We start from the raw sequence: 24,988 nt of genomic DNA, 5'->3' as shown, positions 1-24,988 counted from the left end.
TATAAGACTCCTCACGCCTATTAAGGCGCTCTCCAGAAGGAGATATAGTACCCCCCCCCCCCCCCTTCAAATCACAGTAAAGAAATACTAAAAATATATATAATAGGAGCTCACCACGAGAAATGATCGACCTGGAAGTGGGCATAAATATGAGTGATCTGGAGCACCACCTGGTTGGTTATGTCAGTCCAGGTCTGTGCCCGTGGGTCGCCATGCAAAAGGTACAGACGGGAATGATCCAAGGTGTCACCTGCAAAGATTAGAAATGCACCGTCAGTGGACCAAATACACACTAAGTTGTCACTGAGACAGCACAACTAGATGACTATCTGACCTGTCACACCTGCTGGGAGGGGTAACTGGATCTTAACAGGATTCAAAAAGTTATCTGCTGAACTTTGCGAAAGACATAACAAGGGACTAGTGGAGGACTCTGAGTCTCCAGTGATCCGCTCCAGCATTTTCTTGGAGACCGGCAACACCTAACATGATGAGAATAGGAATAGTGTTCAATAGTGTCCGATGACATCATCAGGTCTACTTGTAGTCATCTCACATTAAAGACCACTGACCTGCATGCAAACTGTTCGAGTCTCTGCAGTTGCACCTGGGGGAAACTCAACCCGGATGTTTTGATCCACACTGGAGAACAGGAGCTCGCCCTCCTTTGGAACCTCACAGCGATCTTCTACTAAACGTGAGACCACAAGGAACCAAGAGAAGTGAGCAGTCTTACAAGAGGCCAGCATCTGTTTTTATAAAGAGAGGGAAAAGACAGTAATCCACACCTAAATAGACAGATGTTGGTTTATTAGAGTGGTTGGATGACAACGGACATATAGATCCATCAAACCATGTCTATAAATATGTGTTATTCTGTTGACCTCTGGAGAATGGTATCAGACAATCTGGTCCAGTGGTGGCGAACCTATGGCCCGGGTACCAGAGGGGGCACTTAGAGCCCTCTCTGTGGGCTCCCGCACCATGGAAAAAGTCTAAGGCGAACCAATATGCCTTGACTTTTCCTGCCATTCATCAGCGCCAGGCGCACTGAATGCAGGCAGGCTATTATAGCTATAGATGATAAAGTACATGGAAGATATACTATACTGGACTGTAGTATTCAGGTTGAATTGCCGTGCTCGCACTTTGCGATAAATAAGTGGGTTGTGAGTTGCAGTTTGGGCACTCGGCCTCTAAAAGGTTCGCCATCACTGGTCTAGTCTAATAACTACCTCATTTCTATTCTCCAATTGCTGGTGTGGATATCACTAAGAAAAGTGAATTGATTATGGTTTGTCATCACAAATGGCCTCCTGCAGAACATTTGCATTCCTTCCCAGTGGTCCCACCTCATGCAGTGACCTCTCCTTCATTGTAGTGCTCAGGTCCGTCCATGTTCCAGAACCGTCAGTAAAAGTTCTGATTATCCACCTCACGTTTCGGCACAGGGCTTCAGGAAGGCAAATGGGATATTGATTTCCACATCCTATGGTAAAATGGAGAAGACAATAGGTAGACAATACATAATCTTACTCAACTCAGCACATCCTCCACATAATAGTGTGAAGCTAAGTACAAACCTTGCAGGGATTTTTCAAGGATTACCTACCCGGGGCGGCAGTAACCAGACACGACCACTACACAGTGTATCGGCCCTGTAGTTCCAATGCTGGTTCTGAAACAGCTGATGTGTGTGATGTGTGTGTGTGCCAGGATTTAGATCTGATACTGATGACCTACAGTATCTAAGTATAGATCATCAATAAGTTGGTCCTTTACATAAATCACTCAAAACTCTAATTGTCCATTAGGAAGTTTCATTTATAAAGGCTTGCTTAAACAACCAGGATCAGATTTAGTTTCTGCTGCTGCCTTATCAGTGCAAGAGTATGGCTGACAACCACAGCCTCAATCCCACTCCCGACTGCACAGGCGCAACTGTTGTGCCCATGCCATTCTTCAGGAATAAATGGAGGGGAGAACAGATAGAAACATCAATTATGCCATAGATTTTAAGGTTTTGTTTTTAGACCATGCACTTTGTAGCCATTTTATTCTGAAGGTACAGTAAGTTTGATTATTATGATACCAAATTTATCTAGTGTTTTTTTTTATTTTTGAACTCCTTTTGCTTAATAAAAACATTTGAAAAATACAAAAAATAAAAAAAAATTGTGTCGCTGCCTTCAAGAGTCATGTATTTTTTTAATTTTTCTGTTCAGATTTATGAAGGCTTGTGCCATGGTGCTTTACATCAAGAGGGGGTTACACATACATAGTATAAAAAATATGATAAACATTAAACTATGAAACATGAAAATACGATATGACCCTGCCCACAAGAGCTTACAATCTACAAGGAAAGGAGAAGGACACAGTAGGGGAGTGTAAAAGATGCTTATCTGGCTGTGTGGTGGCGGCATGCTTATCGCAGGCGGTAGGCTACTGCAGCTGGGTACACTTCTAACCAACCCATGCTTTCCGCAGGCTGTTTTTAATTGGTGCAGAATATATATAGGGGTAGTCTCTCCATGAATTACGAGGCCTGCTGGTACAGAGAGAGGTAACATGTGCAGCAGACACCCTATACATGTGGAGCCTGCTCTCGCTGAATTAGGAAGCTGGCTGGCATAGAGAAAGGTATCATAGAGTAGGTTTCCATTCAAATTGAGGTCACCTTGCCGTAGTGGATGGGCACAAATGAGTTTGATTAGAATATATTTGTATATTTTCTAAGTACCTCGTATTCGTTTATATAGTGAATGTTTTGTCATTTCAGCCATGGCAATGTACACATATGCATTTACTTCATTTCAGGAGGTGCTGGCTAACTTTTATCATTGTTGTAGTTTGCATTACTTCCATTTTTTGTCTATAAAGCTTTTAACTTTTTACTCCTTGGTTACTTTCTGGTTTTAGAAGGTAGGATGCTTTTAGTAAATAAACTGCTATTTTGGCAGTTTTTCTGGGATACAGGATTAAGTGTTCATTTTAAAGTGTGGGCAGTCATGGATTCTTATTCTATCTTTTTCCATAAAAATAAAAATAAAGTGTATAAAGGACTTTGGGCGAGATTTATCATGATAGCAAGTTTTAATGGCAGGATAATTTTGGACAAATTTAACGTATGCTGCCTGGTCTCTCTTTAAAATTTGGTGCATCTTTAAATGGGTTGTCGGGGCCACAGACATTGATGACCTATCCTCAGGATGTCATCAATATCAGATCAGTGGGGTCTGACACCCGGCACCCACACAATCAGCTGTTTCAGGCGTCCATGGTGCTAGAAACTATACCGTGTAAGGAGCATGGTCATGGTGTAGTGGCCATGCTGTGGTACTGCAACTCAACTCCTATTCAAGTGAATGGGAGTTGCAATGCAGTAGATCGGCATTGGAAATTGCACAGTGTATAGAGCCTTCTACTTCCCCTCTGTACACTGTATAGTCTGCGACACCATAGCTGTGGGTGGTCCGGTTTCAGGAGGACTGGCATCTTAGGTGCACTGCAGAGGCCAGTGATAGGCTGCAGTGGTTACTTGTCAACGTGACATCACTGCTACAGCTAGTTAAACAGAGCCGGGCAACCCCTTTAACTGCCATCCCAGTCATTTCAGCAGGATACAGATGACACTCACTGCAGATGGTGTGGGCACAGCTTTTGAGCTTACACCATTCCCATTCCGTACAGTAAAATGTGTGAATTGTGTAGGAAGGGGTTACTGAGGCTACGTTCCCACTTGCGTTGTTAATTAACGGATCCGGCAGAGGACCTCAATACTGAAATTAAACGGATCCGTTTTGATCTTGCACTTTAGGATTCATCCGTTCCGTTAGGATGCGACTGTGTGAAATCAAAACGGAAAAAAGTGGATCCGTCACTAAATACATTGAAAGTCAATAGGTGACAGATCCGCTTTTTAGGCTCATAAAAAAACTGATTCGTCACCATTGAGTTACATTGGTTTTATTGACGGATCCTTTTTTTTCAATTTTTATGACTGGACACAAAACCGCAGCTTGCAGCGGTTTTATGTCTGGTCACCAAATGGACTGCTGCCGGAACGGAAGACATCCTGGTGCATCCTGAATGGATCTCTATCTATTCAGAATGCATGAGGACTAAATGGAAACTTTTTTTCTGGTATCGAGATCCTCTGACGGATCTCAATAGCGGAAAACAACAACGGAAGTGTAAAAGTGGCCTCAGCAGACATAACCAGTGGTGCAGCCAGCCAGCTTCCTAATTCAGCGAGAGCAGGCTCCACATGTATAGGGTGTCTGCTGCACGTGTTACCTCTCTCTGTACCAGCAGGCCTCGTAATTCATGGAGAGACTACCGCTATATATATTCTGCACCAATTAAAAACAGCCTGCGGAAAGCATGGGTTGGTTAGAAGTGACCCAGCTGCAGTAGCCTACCGCCTGCGATAAGCATGCCGCCACCACACAGCCAGATAAGCATCTTTTACACTCCCCTACTGTGTCCTTCTCCTTTCCTTGTAGATTGTAAGCTCTTGCGGGCAGGGTCATGTTTATCGTATTTTCATGTTTATCATATTTTTTATACTATGGATGTGTAACCCCCTCTTGATGTAAAGCACCATGGAACAAGCCTTCATAAATCTCAACGGGAAAATGTATAAAATGCATGACTCTTAAAGGCAGCGACACAATTTTTTTTATTTAATATATATTTTTTAATGTTTTTATTAAGCAAAAGGAGTTAAAAACAAAACAAAACACTAGATACATTTGGTATCATAATAATCAAACTTACTGTACCTTCAGAATAAAATGAATCTACTGTGAATGATCTAAAAACAAAACCTTAAAATCAATGGCGTAATTTATGTTTTTTTCTGTTCTTCCCTCCAAAATTAATAACAAGGCTTCACTGCAAGATTAAAATGAGCCTCCTATAATAGTGGGGGGTTCTGCCACCCAGGACAGAAGGTCCTGTTATTGGTTCCACCTCTGTATCCTTTACGTGATACTTGAGCCAATTTCCTACCCCATTGTTTGCTAACATTGTAGTTCTATGGGAGTGAGGAATCCTGCAGAAGTCCTTGACACAAAGAACGGAGGGTAAAATCAGGCCTGGACCCCTTATTAGCTGCATGGCCGGCTCTACGGTATGTATGCCCTTGTAGATAACAAATTATCATCTGCCCCTTACCTGATGGAACTGTATACCATGAGGCTGTAGCTCCAGGGTGCTACTCAGCAGCACATCATGGTGTCCGAGTCTCACGTGCTGCTGGTCTGGTAAGAGTATTTGATAATATATTCTTATGGTGCACGAAACAGCTCTGGGAGGAAAACGAAGGTGAAAGCCGTGTGGGAGGAACACCCAGCATCCATCCGGTGTGACACAAAAACTGAGAACATTTGCGAGGAAAGGAGTTACGATAGGCAGCATCATTCCTGGTCCCTACAAACTACATGGATATCACCAGTATTCTAATGTTCTGCAGATCCTGTTCGGGTAACACTCCCGCAGATCATGTTCATATAAGGCGCTGTTCACATCTTATCACACTCTTAGGCTACATGCACACGTTCAGGATTCATGTGCGGAGAATCCGCACTGAAAACCGCAGGTGTTCTCAGGCAAATCCGTGCGGTCAATCCGCATTAATTGGTGCGGATTTGCATGCGGATTTGGTGCGGATTCGGTGCGGATTTTCCGCATGCGGATTTCACTAAGTGAATTAAGAAAATCCGGTCAGGAAAAAAATAAAAAATTGACATGTCGCGGATTTTAAAATCCGCACCGCAGGTCAAAATCCGCGTGGAAAAAATCTGCATCGTGTGCATTGAGAATTTGAAATTCTCATAGAATACAATGTACATGACCTACGGTGCGGATTTTCCGCACGCAAATCCGCGCGGAAAATCCGCACGCAATCCTGATCGTGTGCAGGGGGCCTTAGGCCTCATGCACATGACCGTTGTTTCATTCCGTGTCCGTTGCTCAGTTTTTCGTAATTTTCTGCGGACTCATTGACTTTTAATGGGTCCGTTAAAACCTCGGCTAATGCACCGTTTGTCACCCGCATCCGTGATCCGTGGTTTCAGTCCGTCAAAAAAATATAACCTGTCCTATTTTTTTCACGGAAAACGGTTCGCGGACCCATTCAAGTCAATGGGACCGTGAAAAAACGCAGAGGCACACAACATTGTCATCCGCGTCCGTTTTTTTCCTATCATTTGCATGGCAAACTTGACTTAGACTTTTTTTTTACTTTCCTTCATGTCTGGTGGTCCTCCAAAAATAAAGGAAGACACACGGAACCGGAAACAGATCACGGAACCCCATTTTGCGGAACGGAACACAACAACAGTCGTGTGCATGAGGCCTTATAGTAGATTATAGGTCAGGTTTATTTCCCAGCTCTACTGGAAGAATCTGACTTCCACCTGGACTGGGTCACGTGCACCACTGCAGCCAATGACTGACCTCATTAGCTCTGTGTCCCCAAGCAGTAAGTCACTGCTCGGCCATGTGCCGCCTTGGGACAGTCTCTGCTGCATCGGTGCATGTGACCCCCATCCATGCGCAAGTTGACAGGAGTGGACTGGAACTCCAGTGAACACAACCCAGCAGGCACCGAGCCGGAATAGAGCAACAGGTCTCTTCACAGGTACAACTGGGTGGGAGGAATAAAAAAAAAAATCCTGGAAAAATCTTTTTTACATGGCTTTCTCTTATTCTGCTGGGACCTGTCCCTATTTCTTATTAAAGAAAACATAGGGGTAAGGCCTCATGCAGGGGCGTAGCTAAAAGCTCATGGGTCCTGGTGCAGGAGTTCAGCTTGGGCCCCCCTTCCCTCAGTGCCCCCTATAGCTACGCCCCTGCACACGACAGGTTTTTTTTGCGGTCCGCAAATTGGGAATCCGTTGTTCCGTTGCCGTTTTTGTTTCCGTTGTGTTTCCGTGTGCCTTCCGTTTTTTTTGCCGGACCGAAACCACGGACACAGATAACAAACGGTGGACTATCCGCATTTTCAACGGCTCCATAGAAATGAACGGGTCCGCATCAGAAACTCTAAAATTTGCGGACCAGATGTGGAGACAAACAACGGTCGTGTGCATGAGGCCTAAATAAAGTTTAAAGGCAAAAGGCTGACTAAGCCCTTAAAGAGGTCCTCTCACTTCTTCGAATGGCATTCATCATGTAGATATAGTTAATACAAGGCACTTACTAATGTATTGTGATTGTCCCTATTGCCTCCTTTGCTGGCTGGATTCATTTTTCCATCACATTATACACTGCTCAAATCCAGGGGTTATGACCACCCTGCAATCCAGCAGCGGTGGTCGTGCTTGCACACTATAGGATAAAAAGCACGTCGTAGGCATTGGAGTGCACGTTGGCACACATGCGCAGCAACTCTCATCCCGGCCACATCGTATCTGCGCTGCAGCAGAGGCTGTAACCGATGGACACGAGCAGTGTATAATGTGATGGAAAAATGAATCCAGCCAGCAAAGGAGGCAATATGGACAATCACAGTACATTAGTAAGTGGCTTGTATTTGCTTTCTCTACAAGATGAATGCTCTTCGCTGAAGTGAGAGGACCCCTTTAACTGGAAACTGCAAAGACTGACGTTACTTACCTCTTGTCTTCTGGTTTCACATAAATCTCTTTTAAGTCCAAGCTTTGACTTTCATCTGAAGAAAAGATATGATTATATAATTTCATACTCATAACTGTCACCAGTACAAGGCCTCGTGCAGACAGTGCAGTTTTGGTTCATTTTTTCCATGCTTCTCTTCTGCATTAAAAGATGCATCAATCTGCCCTGTGTGAACATGGCCCAACACTAATATCTATAGAAAAATAACTAATAGTAATATGGTAGAACCAAATCAGGGTCAAGATAGGGTAAAGCCACACACGCTGATTGATAGGAGAGTGCTGTGCCACTTTGTCCTCTCTACTCTACTGATTTTTCCAGGGTAGCATGGATGCCCACTGACCATGGGTAGTACATGCAGGCTGTGAAAAAAGCCTACTGCTGCTGACCCTTCATTATAGCAATAGCTAGGACCCCGTTTCAATCAGACATGACATATCCTCCAAAGACATGGACAGATAGAGAACTTAGATTGTGAGTTCCACTAGGGGGCAGCCAGCGGTGATAATGTCTGTAGAGCGCTGCGGAATAGGTTGGCGCTATATGTGAGTAAAATACATAAATACCCTACATCAATGTCTGCACTGAGACAGCTCCATTAAAGGGGTTCTGCAGTTTGTTTAAACTGATGATCTATCCTCTGAATAGATCATCAGCATCTGATCGGCGGGGGTCCGACACCCGGGACCCCCTCCGATCAGCTGTTTGAGAAGGCAGCGGCGTTCCAGCAACGCCGCGGCCTTCTCGCTGTTTACCGCCGGCCCAGTGACGTCACGACTAGTATCAATAGCCTGGGCGCGGCTAAGCTCTGTTCACTTGAATGGAGCTTATCCCCGCCCAGGCCAGTTGATACTAGTCGTGACTTCACTGGGCCAGCGGTAAACAGCGAGAAGGCCGCAGCGCTGCTGGAGCGCCGCTGCCTTCTCAAACAGCTAATCGGCGGGGGTCCCGGGTGTCGGACCCCTCCCCTGATCAGATGCTGATGATCTATTCAGAGGATAGATCATCAGTTTAAACAAACTGCAGAACCCCTTTAAAGAGGTTCTCCGGGCTTTTTCATATTGATGACCTATTCTCAGGATAGGTCATCAATATCAGATCGGCGGGGGTCCAACACCCGGGACCCCCCGTTGATCAGGTGTATGAGGAGGCGCTGTGCACATCTGCCGTCTCCCTTCTCTCTTCCTGCTCTCCACTGTATGTCTATGGGACAGCAAGAGAGAAGGAAGACGGCGCGTGCACACTGCGTGCGCCTTCTCTCCAAACAGCTGAAGGGTGGGGGTGCCGGGTGTCTGACCCCCGCTGATCTGATATTGATGACCTATCCTGAGGATAGGTCATCAATATGAAAAAGCCCAGAGAACCCCTTTAATTAGATGTTTTCTCATCCTTTTTAGAATCATCAGAAAACATTTAAAGGGAGACTACCGTTGTGACCCCTGGATACTGCTGACGGGTGAGGGATAAATCTGGTTAAACATACCTCGGTGGGTGGTAATGCTTCTTGCATGAACGAGGAGGAGACGTTTTAGAGACAATTTTTTTAAAACCAGCCGGTCTTAATAACCCCGGACTCTACATAACTTTGGCGCATCCACGGCCGATTCTAAATGTAAGCCAGCTTCCTTGCTGTCCTACATATAAACCTAAACCAGGCGTAGAAATTGATGAATGAGACAAGCCTGCCGGCCCGTCCCCTTCCCTGCCCCCTGGAGTGAGCGGGGAAGAAGTCGCAGATTCTGCCGCAACATGGCGTGTGACAGAATCTGCGCCAGATATACGCCACAAAAGTGGCATATATCTGTTCGTAAATGACCCCTTTCATTCTTCTGGTGTCGCAATCTCAAGTGTCATGGAGGTGGGTCCTTTATGTCCTGTCCCAGGATCTCTACACTGAAGGTTCCCCAACCCTCCCCTCTGCTATGACTGATTGCTCTAGCATCCAACCAGAAGACCACTAGAGCAGGAGGAAAGGAAAGTAATCCTCAGTGCAGAGGACCGGACATGAAGGGACTACCTCCATGGGACTTGCTATTGCGATGCCATGAACATTAAAAATTCTCTGTGTTCTTGCAAGAAGCATGAGCATCCGCTGAGTTTAAACAGATTTACTACTCACCTATCTACCTCTGTCAGCAAATTTGATGGTTCTAAGAGGACCTGTCCCCTCTCCTGACATGCCTGGTTTAATAAGTTCTTGCATTCCCCATGTAATAATTCTGGAGCATCTATTCTTATTACTCTGTGTTGTGCCATTCTTCTGCTATTCTTGCTAGAAGTATATGGATAAAGGTCCAGATGTTTGCTTGCCAACTGAGGGTTTGTCCCTGTACTGTTTGATACTAGCAGCACTGATTGGATGTTAGACTGTGCAGGGACACACCCCTAACTGGTGACACCCATCTGGATCTTCATCCAAAGCTAGTACTTAGGATACAATACTTACTAAAACAGACCTGTCAGGAGAGGTGATGGGTCCTCTTTAAACAGCTGACTGTCTTCCTGTAAGATGTGTGAAGCAACTTCACAGATCAATTACCTGAAGAAATTTCCTTCAAGGATAATTGCTCATTATTAGGCCTCCTGCACATGAACGTGTGCGCCCCGTGGTCATGCTGCGGGCCGCAATGCACGAACACCGTCTGTGGGGCAGCCGCAGCGGATCGCAGACCCATTCACTTTAATGGGTCTGTGATCTGGCCGTTCCGCAAAAAGATAGGACATGTTCTATCTTTTTGCGGAACAGAAGCACGGGACGAAACCCCACGGAAGCACTCCGTAGTGCTTCCGTAGGGTTCCGTTCCGTGCTTCCGTCCTGCACCATTCCGCATCTCCGGATTTGCAGACCCATTGAAATGAGGAATGAGCGGAATGTAGGGGTGGACGGTATAGGCGATATAGGCGATATGCGATATGAATTTGGGCCACGATATGGATTTTCGCCATATCGCCTATATCGCCGGACCGCGATATGATCATTTTCTCCTGAGCCGGCACAGCGGAGGGAGGAGGAGGAGGGAGTCCCTCCCTCCCCACTGTGCGCGGCTGCCGCTGAAAACCAATGAGGACAGAGTAGGAGGAGGAGGGGAGGGACTGTGGCCACTGCGCTACCAATGAATGTGCCGGCCATATCCCACAGGGTCCCCCTCCTCCCCTCCCCCCATCATTGGTGGCAGTTTGCCGTTCCGATCGGAGCCCCAGCAGTGTAATGCTGGGGCTCCGATCGGTTACCATGGCAGCCAGGAGTCACGCTGCTGAAGTCCTGGCTGCCATGGTATGTTAGTGAGCAGAGAGCAGCGCATTATACTCACGTGTGCTGTGGCCGCCGGTCGCTGCTTCTTCTGTCTGTGCGGCGGATTGCTAATGCTTACAGCATTAGCAATGCGCCGCACAGACCTATGAGAAGGAGCGACCGGCGGCCACAGCGCACGTGAGTATAATGCGCTGCTCTCTGCTCACTAACATACCATGGCAGCCAGGACTTCAGCAGCGTGACTCCTGGCTGCCATGGTAACCGATCGGAGCCCCAGCATTACACTGCTGGGGCTCCGATCGGAACGGCAAACTGCCACCAATGATGGGGGGGAGGAGGGGGACCCTGTGGCCACTGCCACCAATGATTAATGCGTTGCGTTACCAGAGGGGACATATCAGAGGCAGGGGGAGAAGATCAGAGGCTGGGGAAGGGGGACATATCAGAGGCAGGGGGAGAAGATCAGAGGCTGGGGAAGGGGGACATATCAGAGGCTGGGGAAGGGGGACATATCAGAGGCTGGGGAAGGGGGACATATCAGAGGCTGGGGAAGGGGGACATATCAGAGGCTGGGGAAGGGGGACATATCAGAGGCTGGGGGAGAAGATCAGAGGCTGGGGAAGGGGGGCAGATCAGAGGCTGGGGAAGGGGGGCAGATCAGAGGCTGGGGAAGGGGGGCAGATCAGAGGCTGGGGAAGGGGGGCAGATCAGAGGCTGGGGAAGGGGGGCAGATCAGAGGCTGGGGGAGAAGATCAGAGGCTGGGGAAGGGGGGCAGATCAGAGGCTGGGGGAGAAGATCAGAGGCTGGGGAAGGGGGGCAGATCAGAGGCTGGGGAGAAGATCAGAGGCTGGGGAAGGGGGGCAGATCAGAGGCTGGGGGGGGGCAGATCAGAGGCTGGGGGGGGCAGATCAGAGGCTGGGGGGGCAGATCAGAGGCTGGGGGAGCACATGAGAGGCTGGCGCCATGGTCAGCTCCCTGCTGTTGTGTGTACTATGCACAGGGCAGCAGGGAGAGTGTAAAGTCCTATTCACCCTAATAGAGCTCTATTAGGGTGAATATGACAAGGGTTCTAGCCCTTAATGAGGCCAATAGTTAATAAATAAAAAGTTAAAAAAAAAAAAAATTTAAACACCCCCCCCCCAATATAGAAAACAATATATCGCAATATATATCGCATATCGCACATGCTTAAAATTATATCGCAATATAGATTTTAGGCCATATCGCCCACCCCTAGCGGAATGCCCACGGAACGGCACCCATGTATTGCGGATCTGCAAATGCGGTCGTGTGCAGGAGGCCTTATTCTTATTTTGAAGGCCTATATTCAGATATAATATTTTACCTTCAGAAAGAGGTGATGGCTCCGGTTCACCTATGGGGTTCCCTTGGAGATATACACAAGAGCAATGCATGATTTCTGTAGGGACGGTGCGTAACCTGTTGTTCTGTAAGTCCAGGCGAGTGAGGTGAGGCAGGCTTGCCAGTCCTGCTGGTACTGCCACAAGTACATTGTTGTGAAGGTAAAGCTGCTGGAGGGACATCATGTTACCTAGATGAAAATAAAACATATTTCTATATTATCTGAGACCAGAGCAGAGGTGAAACCTGTAGCAAATCCGCAACAATCTCTATATGTAACTGATGAGGGTTTGGTTGTGTGTTTTCTACTGCAGGTTACGTCCCGTGTGGATGTCCCCTTAAAATACCAAAGTGAAGCATACAACAGAAGTTCAAAAGATCCGTCAACAGAAGCTTGTTGATGAAGAAGGTAATAGAGATATATTACAAATATGCTGGATATTAAATTTACTAGCCATATAGCCAATGTTAAGAAAGGGGATGCATCAATTTAAAGTGTTTATACAGAAGTTTCTTAATTTATTTCTTTTGTGAAATATTAAAACGATGGTGACACTTACACACTGTTTCAGGAAGACTAGCAAGGATGTTCTCAGACAGATACAGATCGGCACATTGCTGCAGGTTTCCAATCTCCTCTGGTAGAGACGCCAGCTTGTTCTCAGACAGGTCCATTTTTACCAGATTTTTTAGCCGCCCAATGCCTGCAGGGAGCTCTTCCAGTTGGTTAGACATAAGCAAGAGGTCCGTCAAGAATGTCAGTTCACATATCTCCTCAGGAAGTGCCTTGAGATGGTTGTACCCAAGATGGAGAGTGGTAAGTAAAGAAAGGGCAGTGATGCAAGATGGCAGCTCCAAAAAGTTGTTGAAGCTAAGATCCAGGTGACGCAGCAAGGAAATCTTACTGATATCTTGCGGTAAAGTGGTCAACAAACCATTCTGACAGCGTCCGTAATCGTCCCGTAGATGTCCACCTGAGAAGTATGATACAATAGCCATGACTGGAATACAAATATTCCTATCTTATATAGTCCTATATAGGTGCACAAGTGAATATGGAGCTGAGATAATACACACTGCCTACTCCAAAAATTACGTTTTATATACTAATAGCATATGACGAGAACTTTAAAAAAGGTATTGTAGAACAACCTGATTTTTCCTTACACATTTCATCATCCAGATTCCCGTTGGAATCTCAAGTAGATAATGTGGCCATGAGGCTGCAATGTATGTCTAACAGAACTTTGTGACATAAAATCTCAACCTATAACATGGTCATGTTCATTAACCGAAGAGGAAAAAATAAAAAGCTTTACAATTAAAGCTGGACATCTCAAATCTGGAAACCTCTTCTCTGCCAAGAACAAAGATCCTCCTAAGGCAACTGATAATTAAAATAGTGCAAAATTGCCCAAAAAACTATTCTACGGTCTAACAATCTCTGAGATCCCACCAAGGTCTGCCTTCCTAAATCTTTATTTTCAACAGCCCTGCCTCGATTTTTGTCCTGACCATTCCAAAAGTTGTTCTTTATGTTATATGTACAGATGACTGACTTTCAGGATGAAGTAACCTAGGTTTACAACTTACCAGTCGGTCAAGTTTACCAGAGTTATGGTGAGCAATGCCAGATACAACATGGCATTGTACATCAGTGTGCACTGTATACTCAAACAGGCCAAAACCTCTATGGAGATATTAGGCATGCAGTGTTCTAAGGGTGGGTTTACGCGACCTGATAGAGCAAGCGGTTGTTGGGAAGGAAGCGTTGCTTCCCGACGATTGCATGCTCGTCAGTAGAGGTCAAGAGCTGCATTTACATGCATCAATCACCTCCACTGTATGGGCATGAGCGATGGCTCCTGTCATACTTTCTGGGCAGCAAACTGCTCTTTAGACATCATGATCTGCTGCCCAGAAACAATGATTGAGGTGTCTGCATGAATGATTGCTTAAGGCTACTTTCACACTTGCGGCAGTGTGATCCGGCGGGCAGTTCCGTCGTCGGAACTGGCCGCCGGATCCGCCGATCTGCTGCTGACTGAAACCATTTGTGAGACGGATCCGGATGCGGATCCGTCTCACAAATGCATTGCAAGGACGGATCCGTCTCTCCGCTTGTCATGCGGACCGACAAATCCGTCTTGTACATTTTTCTCATTTTTACCGATCTGCGCATGCGCATGCCGGAACGACAGATCCGGCATTCCGGTATTCTGAATGCCGGATCCGGCGCTAATACATTCCTATGGGAAAAAATGCCGGATCCGGCGTTCAGGCCTGTCTTCAGTTTTTTTCGCCGGAGAGAAAACCGTAGCATGCTATGGTTTTCTCTTTTGCCTGATCAGTCAAAACGACTGAACTGAAGAAGACATCCTGATGCAAACTGAACGGATTGCTCTCCATTCAGAATGCATGGGGATAAAACTGATCAGTTCTTTTCCGGTATAGAGCCCCTGTGACGGAACTCTATGCCGGAAAAGAAAAACGCTAGTGTGAAAGTACCCTAACTCGATCAACAAGCGTTTTACTCATTCTTCGAGTGATCTCTGGCCCTTTTGCATGAGCTGATTATCTGGAACGACCCGTTCATACGAACACACAGCATGTTCCAGATAATCAGCCTGAACATCACGTCGTGTAAACCCGCCATAGCAATTATGGGTTAAGTCAGTAGGGAGAACAGCCTTTAAAAATCTGCACCAACGTGCAATTGCATTGTCTTTCCTTTAACCCTAACCTCATGTCACGTAGGGAGGGGACCAGTGCAGCCCTGCCCCAAACGGCGGCCCCTAACTGACCGATGGTCCCTCGCCTAAGTGTAATGGGCCTAAACAATATATAGTAAAGGTCATATTAAACATAGAGATGATCTGGTAGATTATCAGGAATGAACCAGAAATTCCTGGGAACTGCCAGATCATCAGCGGAGATGAGGGCCGCATTTCCATGCAGCAATCAACCCCACTATATGGAGACAGGCAATTGTTACGGCGATTGCTTGTCCCCTAGAAAATCATTGTTGCAGCGCAGCAGACCGTTGTTTAGACAGCGTGATCTCCTGCACAGGATCGATGATTTTCTGTGCCAGCAGAATGACACGATCATCCGGTGAATAAGTGTTTGCTTTCACCAGGAACCAGCATTTATCCAAATGCTCATCCCTGATAATTGGTCCATGTAAAAGGACCTTTAATAAAAGCTAATCTCGGGGGGGACAGCACTATGTCCCTACATAAACAAACTGCACCCAGGACTTCGTGCCTAAGGGAACCCAAATTTGATGTGTATATTAGAAGAGTGAGATATGAAGGTATTGGAACGATGCTCCACTGCAGTGTTACTGCTTAATAGATTAAATCAAAGTATCTATGGCTATGATCAGATACCTTGAGGACAATAAGAACCCCAAGCACGATGGCGTGTACCGCCTTAGGATATGCTCCAGAGGTTGGGAACCTAGATTGTACTGGAAGCAAACATCTGTTGACCCCTTTAAGCAATGGCTTTGTAAATGACCCTATTTAATTCTAAATATTTAAATGACAGATGATATTTAAAAAAACATGTACGTGTCATCTGAGTACATGCAATGTGATGGGTAATAATAATAATAGCTGCATGAGATGTTTTACCTTTCAGCACCAGTGATCTGAGATGGCTGAACCGTGGCAGATCAGCCACCACTGATGTTATCATTGCATCATTGCTGCTAAGTCTGAGAAATTCCACCTCCACCAGGTCACCTGTCCGACTGTCTGTCACCTGCAGGAACCTCTCACATCCGTCCAGGTAAACGTCGAGGATGAGTCTGTTGCCTGCGATATGTGGCGTGGGAGAGGCTGGTTCCTCTGGGCTGGTTCCCTCCCACTGGGGGTCCAGAAGATGCTCCATCTCTCATTGTCTAAGTGTGGCAACACCGGCATGTCACAGCTCGCCCAACACGGAGGAGATGTCAGCTACACCAAGCTAAGAAGAAGGAGAGCCAAGCATAATGATCAACTGAAAATGTAAAGATACAGGCGTATATCAAACAATGGAGGCTGTTGGTTACAAAATCTTCGTTTTATGAATATAAGGAACACAATGCAAGACACTATCATCGTACTACATAAAAGGGGTGACTGGGTAGAAAGCTTTTATTTTTACAAAGTGTATTTCATTTTGGAGATGCAAAAAGGAACATCTAAGGTTATGCAGAGAAGAAGCAAATGCCCTCAATAACATCAAACATTGAGCAGAATTTTGCACCCAGGGACATTAAAACTAATAGTACAATGGATTGTAGGATATGCCCCCAATGTCTGATAGATGGGGGTCCTACCTCTCGGACCCACACTTATCTCCAAAACGGAGTGAAGGAGAGCGGACCACACATGTGCGGCCGCCCTCCATTCATTTCTTTGGGACTGCCCAAGATAGTCGAGCGTGATTGTTTGTTTGCTTGCACAAGGTTTTCATTCCAGAAAATAATTGTTTAGAAATGTTACTTATACAGTATATGGCCCCAGAATTGGGAACACGTCCCATTATATATGAAGACTACAGAAAATTGTCCAACATATCATTTTCAGGGTCCTGAGTTGTCTTCAGATGTGTTATTTTTTTGTAAGGCTCTGTACACATCTGTGTGACAAAAGTTATGACAATGTGGGAGCACATGATGGGCGCCATTGAATGGGATTGTTTGAGGTTTATGCTTAGACGGCAAGAATGAAGGCCCCTTTACACTGTCCGTGACGGTGTAAAGGTGCCGCCAATTACCCAATGAATGAGCTCATTCATCAGGTAATAGGATCATTGGTGCAGGCGCCTAAATCGCAGCAGATCGTGCCATCTAAACAGCCTCTGCTGTATGGGGATGAGCGATGGCATTAGTGATCACTCCTCCCCATACTGTGGAGGAGATCACTGCATGTAATTTCATTGGTCACTTCCACTGACGAGTCAAGTATTATCGGGAAGAAAAGCTTCCTTCTCGACAATCGTCTGCTCTATAGTCTCCAGTGGCAGTGTGTGAACACAACCTAATCTCAATGCAGACATTCAGAGACCATAATGTGCACATACTGGGGGTCATTTATTACACTGAAATACGCCCCGCTCATGCCAGGTCTAAAATGGTGGGCATGGCTTGTGCAGGGAAGGGGGTGGTCCGGCAGGCCCGTCTCATACATCATTTTCTATGGCTGTTTTAGGCGTAAATAGTCTAAATGTAAGACAGCTAGGATCCTTTCTTACATTTAGAGCTGGATGCTCCGAAGTTATAGAAAGGCCAGCCCCTCATCATAACTTTGGCGGATCCTCCGCCAGTGCAGGGGCTTTATTAAGACTGGCGTCTAAAACGCAAGCCACCTTTCCACTGTGTGGGACTGGCTCCACTATACCATGTTTTCCGTTTTTCCACTAAACCAAAGTTGCAGATAGTACCTGGTACCTGGACCACATCCAAGGAGGTTCCAAGCTCCAAGCCGAGCCCATACTATGATAAGGTCACCACACTACTGAGTAGTCAGAGGTCTGAGAGACTTGTCAGGACACTGCTACCAGCTACACTGAGACGGTAACAGCCACAGTGGAAAACAAACGACTGGGTACCAAAACGGAGTAAAGGCAAGCAGAGTAGGGTACAGCGGGTATCATGCAATGGAAAATATGAAGTGACAAAATTAGTTTGTGAGTCTCCGACCGCGGAGGAGACAGGTTATTTTCTTCTTTTGGACAGGTAAGAATATGGACAGGATACACACAGCTCTCTATGGATATACCTACTTACAACCACTCCTACAGTTGTGGTCCTCCAACAGAATGTATAGTAGGAAGTGTGAGCACCAATGTCTACTTTCCCTGCTATGTGAGCACTGCTGATACCTGACAACAAAACCCCTTTAAAACATTGCAAGAATATCCTAACATTTCTGCTGTGCATACAAAATGCTGAAATTAAAGCAAATGTCCCTGAGAATTAAGCACAAATAAAACTGCAGCAATAGTTCCAGTACTCACAAAGTGATGTCTGTCGATGGCCGCTGTGGTTCAGGGAAGGAGTCCTTTGTTCTTCATTAAAGCTGTCTCACTCACAGCATGCAGGATACCAGGGGGAAGATATTTTTCTGCAAGAATTAAGGGTTAAATAAAACATTCTGCACACTTTTCATGATCTTTGCATGCTGCCGATCTGTATGTTTCAGAAGAGTCACTTTTTTGAACTTCCTGGTTACATGAGGCTTGGGTGACGAGGAGTGGGCAGGAGCAACGGAGCAGCCTGTCCTCCCCCTCCCTGCTCTGTTCACAGGACAGGGCATTGTGCTCTGCAGCAAACGTGCTGCCACAAAGCTCCGCCACACACAAAACATGTCTGCAGATATGTGCTGTACCCCAGATGCAGCTGACTTTTAATAAGGACCAAAAGTCCCCAGATTTTCCTTTCATTTGTGAAGTTACTTTGTATCAGACATATAGGACAGATTTAGGCCTCATGAACACGACCTTTGTTTTGGTCCGCGTCCGAGCCGCTCGGAGGCGGACCCATTCACTTCAATGGGGCCGCAAAAGATGCGGACAGCACTCCGTGTGCTGTCTGCATCCGTTGCTCCGTTCCGTAGCACCACAAAAAAAAATAACATGTCCTATTCTTGTCCGTTTTGCGGACAAGAATAGGCATTTCTACAATGGGATGCCCGTTCCGTTCCGCAAATTGCGGAAGGCACAGGGGCAGCTTCCGTTTTTTGCAGACTGCAAAAAACGGAACGGTCATGTGCATGAGGCCTTACTAAGGGCACATTTACACGACCAAAAAAAACACCATTAAAGACGGACATTTTCTGGACATTCTTCCATTTTTAATGGCTATTACAAACAGGTGAATGTTATAGCCTTTTATTTTTAATACATAATATGCCCCCCATTGTGCCCCCTGGATATAAAATGACCCCCATAGAGCCCCTGAGTATAAAGTATGGTCCCCATTGTGCCCCCCATCATAAGTAATGCCCCCCCAGTATAATTAATGGCCCCCTTTGTGACTTCAATATAAGCAATCGTCCCCCCTCCCAGTGCCTCATATATAATTTACCCCTGTTATTCCCTCAGTAGTTATAATGCCGGACCCCTCACCCACTGGCCTCCTCTAACCTCCGGAAGTGCCAACAATTGAAAAAAAAACGAATCCACTCGCACTAGGAAAACGTACTCATCAGTGGAGGCACCAGGACTTGACGCTCCCAGTGTCATAAAGTCATGTCCATCCTATTATTTTTTTTCCAAAATGCTATTTATTGGAGTTTCATCATGCATTACAAAGGTCAAAATACAAGTTTTAGGTTGTTGCACATCGCAATTGTACAGTGTGGTAAGTTATCTTATTAGATTACAGTAGGTTGAGTAACTCAAGTCAATAGGTACATAAAGGGAATCAACAAGGTAAAAGAGGAGAGAATATTTAAAAAAAGAAAAACTGCTACAAGAGGACATAGTTTTAAATTAGAGGGGCAAAGGTTTAAAAGTAATATCAGGAAGTATTACTTTACTGAGAGAGTAGTGGATGCATGGAATAGCCTTCCTGCAGAAGTGGCAGCTGCAAATACAGTGGAGGAGTTTAAGCATGCATGGGATAGGCATAAGGCTATCCTTCATATAAGATAGGGCCAGCGGCTATTCATAGTATTCAGTATATTGGGCTGACTAGATGGGCCAAATGGTTCTTATCTGCCGACACATTCTATGTTTCTATAAGGTATCTATCTATAGGCGAGAGATGACAATGTTATTTGCTATAAATGAGAGATGGAAACCTAAAAAAATAATAATAATAATGAATAAATAAATAAATAAAAAATGAAGGCAATAAAGACTACAAAAGGAAAGATTCGGACATCATTACTGAACAGAACAGTTCAACATCTAGACACCGTGATGAATCATGTAATATGTAATAGTAGGGGAAAGCTGCATGTAGGACATCTTAACAGGGGAGCTCACCGGGCCTCTCCGTACATCTGGACATCTTCAGGTGAAAAGTGTTAAAAAGCAAGATTGGGATGTATTTTTTGCCACACCTGCCATTGTTTGATGAAGGTTTATGATTTGCCCTTTTGGTGTGCTAGGACCCTCTCGAATATGTCGTTTTGTGACACCATAGAGCTCAACTCGCCTATAGTGGGAATCTCAGGGGATTTCCACCTTCTGGCCAACATTAGTTTGGCCGAGTAGAGAATATGGCATAGCACGGTTCCCACTAGGAGGACTAGTGCAGGAGTTATGTCCATCCTATTTTTTGACGGCCGTTGTTCACTGGCTGTTAAAAAAAACAACCATGTGAATAGCCCCATAGATTATATTTGGTTCTGAAAATGGCCATTACAAAAACATCATGTGAATGAGCCCTAATACTTTCTAACATTTAGACCATGCCCACTTACATGGGACAATTATCAGAATGTTTGTACGGACGCTTGCTCTCGATAATTGGCTGTGTAGACGTGTTGCTGATCACCCGATGAGCGAGAGCAATGCTTGCTGGTTATGTGAATTGATAGTGTATGTGGCGCATAAAATAACTGTATATCTAACTGTAATAAAACCCTATGGGAATGCTAATACTATGGATCATTTATTCCAATACAGACCGATGATTTCCACATGTAAATTCAGCTGGGCAATAATAGGGAACAAAGGTTCAAATAAATGCTCATTCGCAATCAATGCCCAGTAATATCGTCCGTCTAAATCGGCTAGGCAATCTAAAGAATTGCCGGATTTATCACAGTGGCCAATGCTGGACGATAAATTTGCTGCATCTTTAGACTTAGATTGTCCTGCCCATAGTGCCAACTATCGTCAGTATTCTTAAAGGGTTTGTCCACGTTATTAATTTTAAAAAGGCAGGGAAGCTGTTAGAATAATAAAAAAAAATTACCTTTACTGAACCCCGTTTCTTCCAGTGCTGTCACTTCATCCTGCCCGCCGGGCTTTGTTTTCTTGACTGCAGCAGTGATCTTCCCTTTTACCGCACGTGATCGTTGCAGCCAATCACTGGTCTCTGCAGTGTCGCACCATATACCGCTGAAGCTAGTGACTGGCCTCTGCGGTCACCCGCAGTATATGTGCACATCATTACTGAAGCCAAAACATGATGTCATGGTTGCAGAGGCGAGGAGGATATGAATAGTGGCCAGTAACAGAGGGGTTTTGAAACGGGAAGAACATTTTTTATTAGTATTCTAATAGGTTCCCTGCCTATTAGAATTACGTTGATCAAAATGGACGATTTTACCTTTTATTCATCGGTTGAAATTTAACAGGGAACAATCTTTTTAGCTCTCCAATAAAGAAAGATCTCCAAAAGATTGTCCGTCCTTCTCCCAGTGTCACTGAACATTTACGGCCAATCTGAATGACTGTAATGGCAGATATGGACTAAAATGTGTACGGCGGCTTCTGACCTGATTGTTCACCACTGCTGCATGTCCTTTCGCTCTAGAATGATTGTGGATTAGATCAGGCTCCTAGTGGTCTGAGAACTTGCCGAGATGCGGTGGGAAGTTGTGAGGTCAGGTCTGTAGCCTCGTCCGATATTCCACTCTTACCTATTTAGCTTTATTAAATTAGAAGTCAGTAAACTGGCTGATAAAATCCCTACAGATTGTGATCATGGTAACAAGTAAATTACACAGATCCCAGGACGTTACAGAACTGCATAGTAATTACTAATTACATGTGTGAAAGTGTACGCGTATGTAGAAAACATGTCTACCCTTTCAGATTCTTCAGCGCTAAGGCTTATTTCACACGAGCGATACAGAATGAGTCAGGGCCTGTTCAGGGAAAAACTGATGGTTTTGCAAGCAAGTTTTCTCAGTTTTGTCTGTGACCGTGTTCAGTGTATCAGTTTTTTTCTGCATGGATGCAATCAGTTTTTGATGCGTTTTTCATGCGCGTGAAGAAAAACTGAAGAATAACAATCTACATCTCCTTGTAACCTTAAGCGAAAAACGCATTGTATTAGGATGACTTACGTTTTCCATGCAAACCCCATTCACTTCTATGGGACCAGAGCTGCGTGAAAAAAGCACAATATAGAATATGCTGCAATTTTTCCTGAATTCAGAGATGATATGTGAAAAATGACACCCATGTGCACAGTCCTACTGAAATGAATGGGTCATGATTTAGTCCGGATGCTATGAGTTCACAACACGCATCCCATCAAGACAGAAAACTCGCTTGTGTGAAAGAGGCCTAAACACAGCCCCTGTTAAATTCTCATTATGTACAGTTAATCTTGTAAGAAGTAACATATACCGGTACATATCATCTTGATCAATGCTTTGTGATAACACTATCATCTGGAAATGAATGTCCTGCCATCTGATGACTTAAAGAAGACAAAAGAATGCATAGGCCAAATGGATGTAAAACTACTCAACCCCATTACACACAAAGACCCTCATTGGAACAGCAGACTGGTTATAGGAAATATATAGTAGTAGTCAGCCTGAGATCCATGTGAGGTGGAAATGCAATTACTGAATGTCTAGATGGGTCAACTACTGCAAATACGTAGTATAAAGAAATAACCTAGTCATGCCCCACAATTGTAATTTCTTACTTTTCTCGAGGGACACATCACAATTAATAATAAATGGCAACAAAACAATAAATCCTCCTGGCAATCATATCAAAAGCCTCAGCCTTGACAAGGCCATCCCAATTAGGGCATATTAGGCTTTGTTCATACTACCGTCATGGCTTCCATGACTGGTAACAGATGCCAATGAAGCTGATGAATACCGTTGATATAACAGATTTCCATTGTGATTCCAGTGTTTGGCGAGCCTCATATATCAAAAGGAAACTGGAAAATAGCAAACAGATATACGGTAAATATTTTATTATATAATTTTTTTTACCACAAAAATATCCTTAAAATATTGTGACTCTAGGTAGGGAGAGACAAGGATAGAACCCAACTCACTTTTCCTACCTACTTGCAGTGTAAGCCCTAAATGGCAGAACCGCAACTGGACGACAGTCCCTTCGTTGAATAACTTCGGTAGTTGAATTTTAAAGTGGAAAACCACTTCAAAACCGAAATCGGCTTTGGTTCCAAGGTACAAGTCGGAACTGAAGCCAAGTTCGGTTTCAAATTTAATAGTGGTTTTCCACTTTAAAAATCAACTACCGAAGTTATTCAACAAAGTCACCTGCGACTTCGCAAATAACATATATCGACTCATCGGAACCCATACATTCTAATACTGTACGGACCCGAATCTCCGTACAGTACTATTCCGAAGTTTTGAACGAAGCGACTTTGGATGTAACATCCGAAGCTCGCTTCGCTCAACACTACTGATGGCCTATCTCCTGGTATCTGATCGGTCAGGAACCCCAGCCGATCAGCACAGTGCCGTACATTGTATAGCGGCTGTGCTTGGTATCGCAGCCCAGTCCCATTCACGTGAATGGGGCTGAGCTGCTCCTAGGCCATGTGACTGATGAATGTGATGTCACTGGCCTAGGGAAAGCTGGAGAAGGCCACGTTACTCACAGGAGCTCCCTTGCCTTTTCAAACAGCTGACTGGCAGAGGTCTCGGGTGTCGGACCCTCACTGATCAGATACTGATAACCTATCCTGAGGATGTGCAACTAAATTATATATTTTTTATTATGTCCCCTTTCCATAACGGTCCTTTTGATATATGGGATGTGGTGGGGTTTTTTGTCTTTTAAATGTTTTACTTTATACTTTGTGCCCATGATAAGGTCACACAAGACCTTTGGGGGACATTTCACATTACATTTTTTATCTTTTTTTATTGCTGGTTTCTCCTGTAACTGCAGCTGACTTAGTAGCCCCAGCTACAGAGGGAATACAGCCCCCGGAGAAGTTGTACAAGGCTGTACAGCCTCACTGCACAGCTGATCTGGGACTGCTAAGGCCCAGCAGCTCGCGCAGACACTTGGACCCTGGCAGTCACATGACTGCTGGGACTGGAGCACTGCTTCCTGATCTCTATACACAACGCTAGTTGAGTGATGGGAAGTCAGGGATGATAAAAAACTGTCCCTGCCCTCTCTATGGGGAGCAAGGCTGTCACTGGCTCCACTCCCGCAGCTTCATCATTAGTGTGCAGCTGCAATCTCTGCACTGAGGTTTTAAAACATCCGCTCAGAGATGAAAGACCACTCTGGAAATATTTAGTCAACGGATGGTCGGGAAAGGGTTAAACAAAAAAATCAAGTCCCAGAGGCCTTCTTTTATGGGGATTCTCTCATTCAGAAATGTATTGCATATCTACCCCCACCTATCGGGAGAAGAGGGGAATCCTGATCCTTGGAGGGGGGAACATCTGACCATATGTATTTTTTAGCCTGCAAAATGCAAATCGGTAAAATCTGGATGATGGCCGTGTTGCATCTGTTTTTTTTTAGACACGTTAACTTCAATGGGTTCGTGGTCCACATCTGTGGCCAAGTATAGGACATGTGCTATCTTTTGCGGAACAGACACACGGATGCAGAAAGCACACAGAAGGTATCTGTATTTTCCAGGTCCATTGCTTGCAGAGTGAAATATGGACACGGCCATGTGCATGAAACCTAAGGGATTCCGTGTCCCTTTTTTTCGTTTTGTTTTTTTGCGGCCTGTATTGAAACCATTCACTTCAATGGGTCTGCAAAAAAATAAATAAAAAAAATGACTCAATGTGCTTTGCGTT

At 45.1% G+C, this 24,988-nt stretch overlaps 1 protein-coding gene across 1 annotated transcript in view; it reads right to left on the bottom strand.

The window, feature by feature from the left end:
• PIDD1 (p53-induced death domain protein 1) overlaps positions 1 to 18,475 on the bottom strand; it is a 40,040-nt gene extending 21,565 nt beyond the window's left edge. Inside the window, exons 1-9 of the mRNA XM_044269244.1 lie at positions 18,273 to 18,475; positions 15,902 to 16,235; positions 12,824 to 13,237; positions 12,247 to 12,453; positions 7,627 to 7,681; positions 5,182 to 5,383; positions 573 to 749; positions 335 to 482; positions 115 to 250 (exon numbers count right to left, since the gene is read on the bottom strand). Coding sequence (XP_044125179.1) covers positions 115 to 250; positions 335 to 482; positions 573 to 749; positions 5,182 to 5,383; positions 7,627 to 7,681; positions 12,247 to 12,453; positions 12,824 to 13,237; positions 15,902 to 16,160 — 1,598 coding nt within the window. The 5' untranslated portion in view covers positions 16,161 to 16,235; positions 18,273 to 18,475. The remainder of the gene's footprint in view (positions 1 to 114; positions 251 to 334; positions 483 to 572; positions 750 to 5,181; positions 5,384 to 7,626; positions 7,682 to 12,246; positions 12,454 to 12,823; positions 13,238 to 15,901; positions 16,236 to 18,272) is intronic.
• Between the last annotated feature and the right edge of the window lie 6,513 nt (positions 18,476 to 24,988).

This window comes from Bufo gargarizans, chromosome 10 (genome assembly GCF_014858855.1).
Source record: "Bufo gargarizans isolate SCDJY-AF-19 chromosome 10, ASM1485885v1, whole genome shotgun sequence".
Lineage (NCBI taxonomy): Eukaryota > Metazoa > Chordata > Amphibia > Anura > Bufonidae > Bufo > Bufo gargarizans.
Note: the sequence above shows the minus strand (reverse complement) of the source record. Positions and strands in the feature narration are given on the sequence as shown.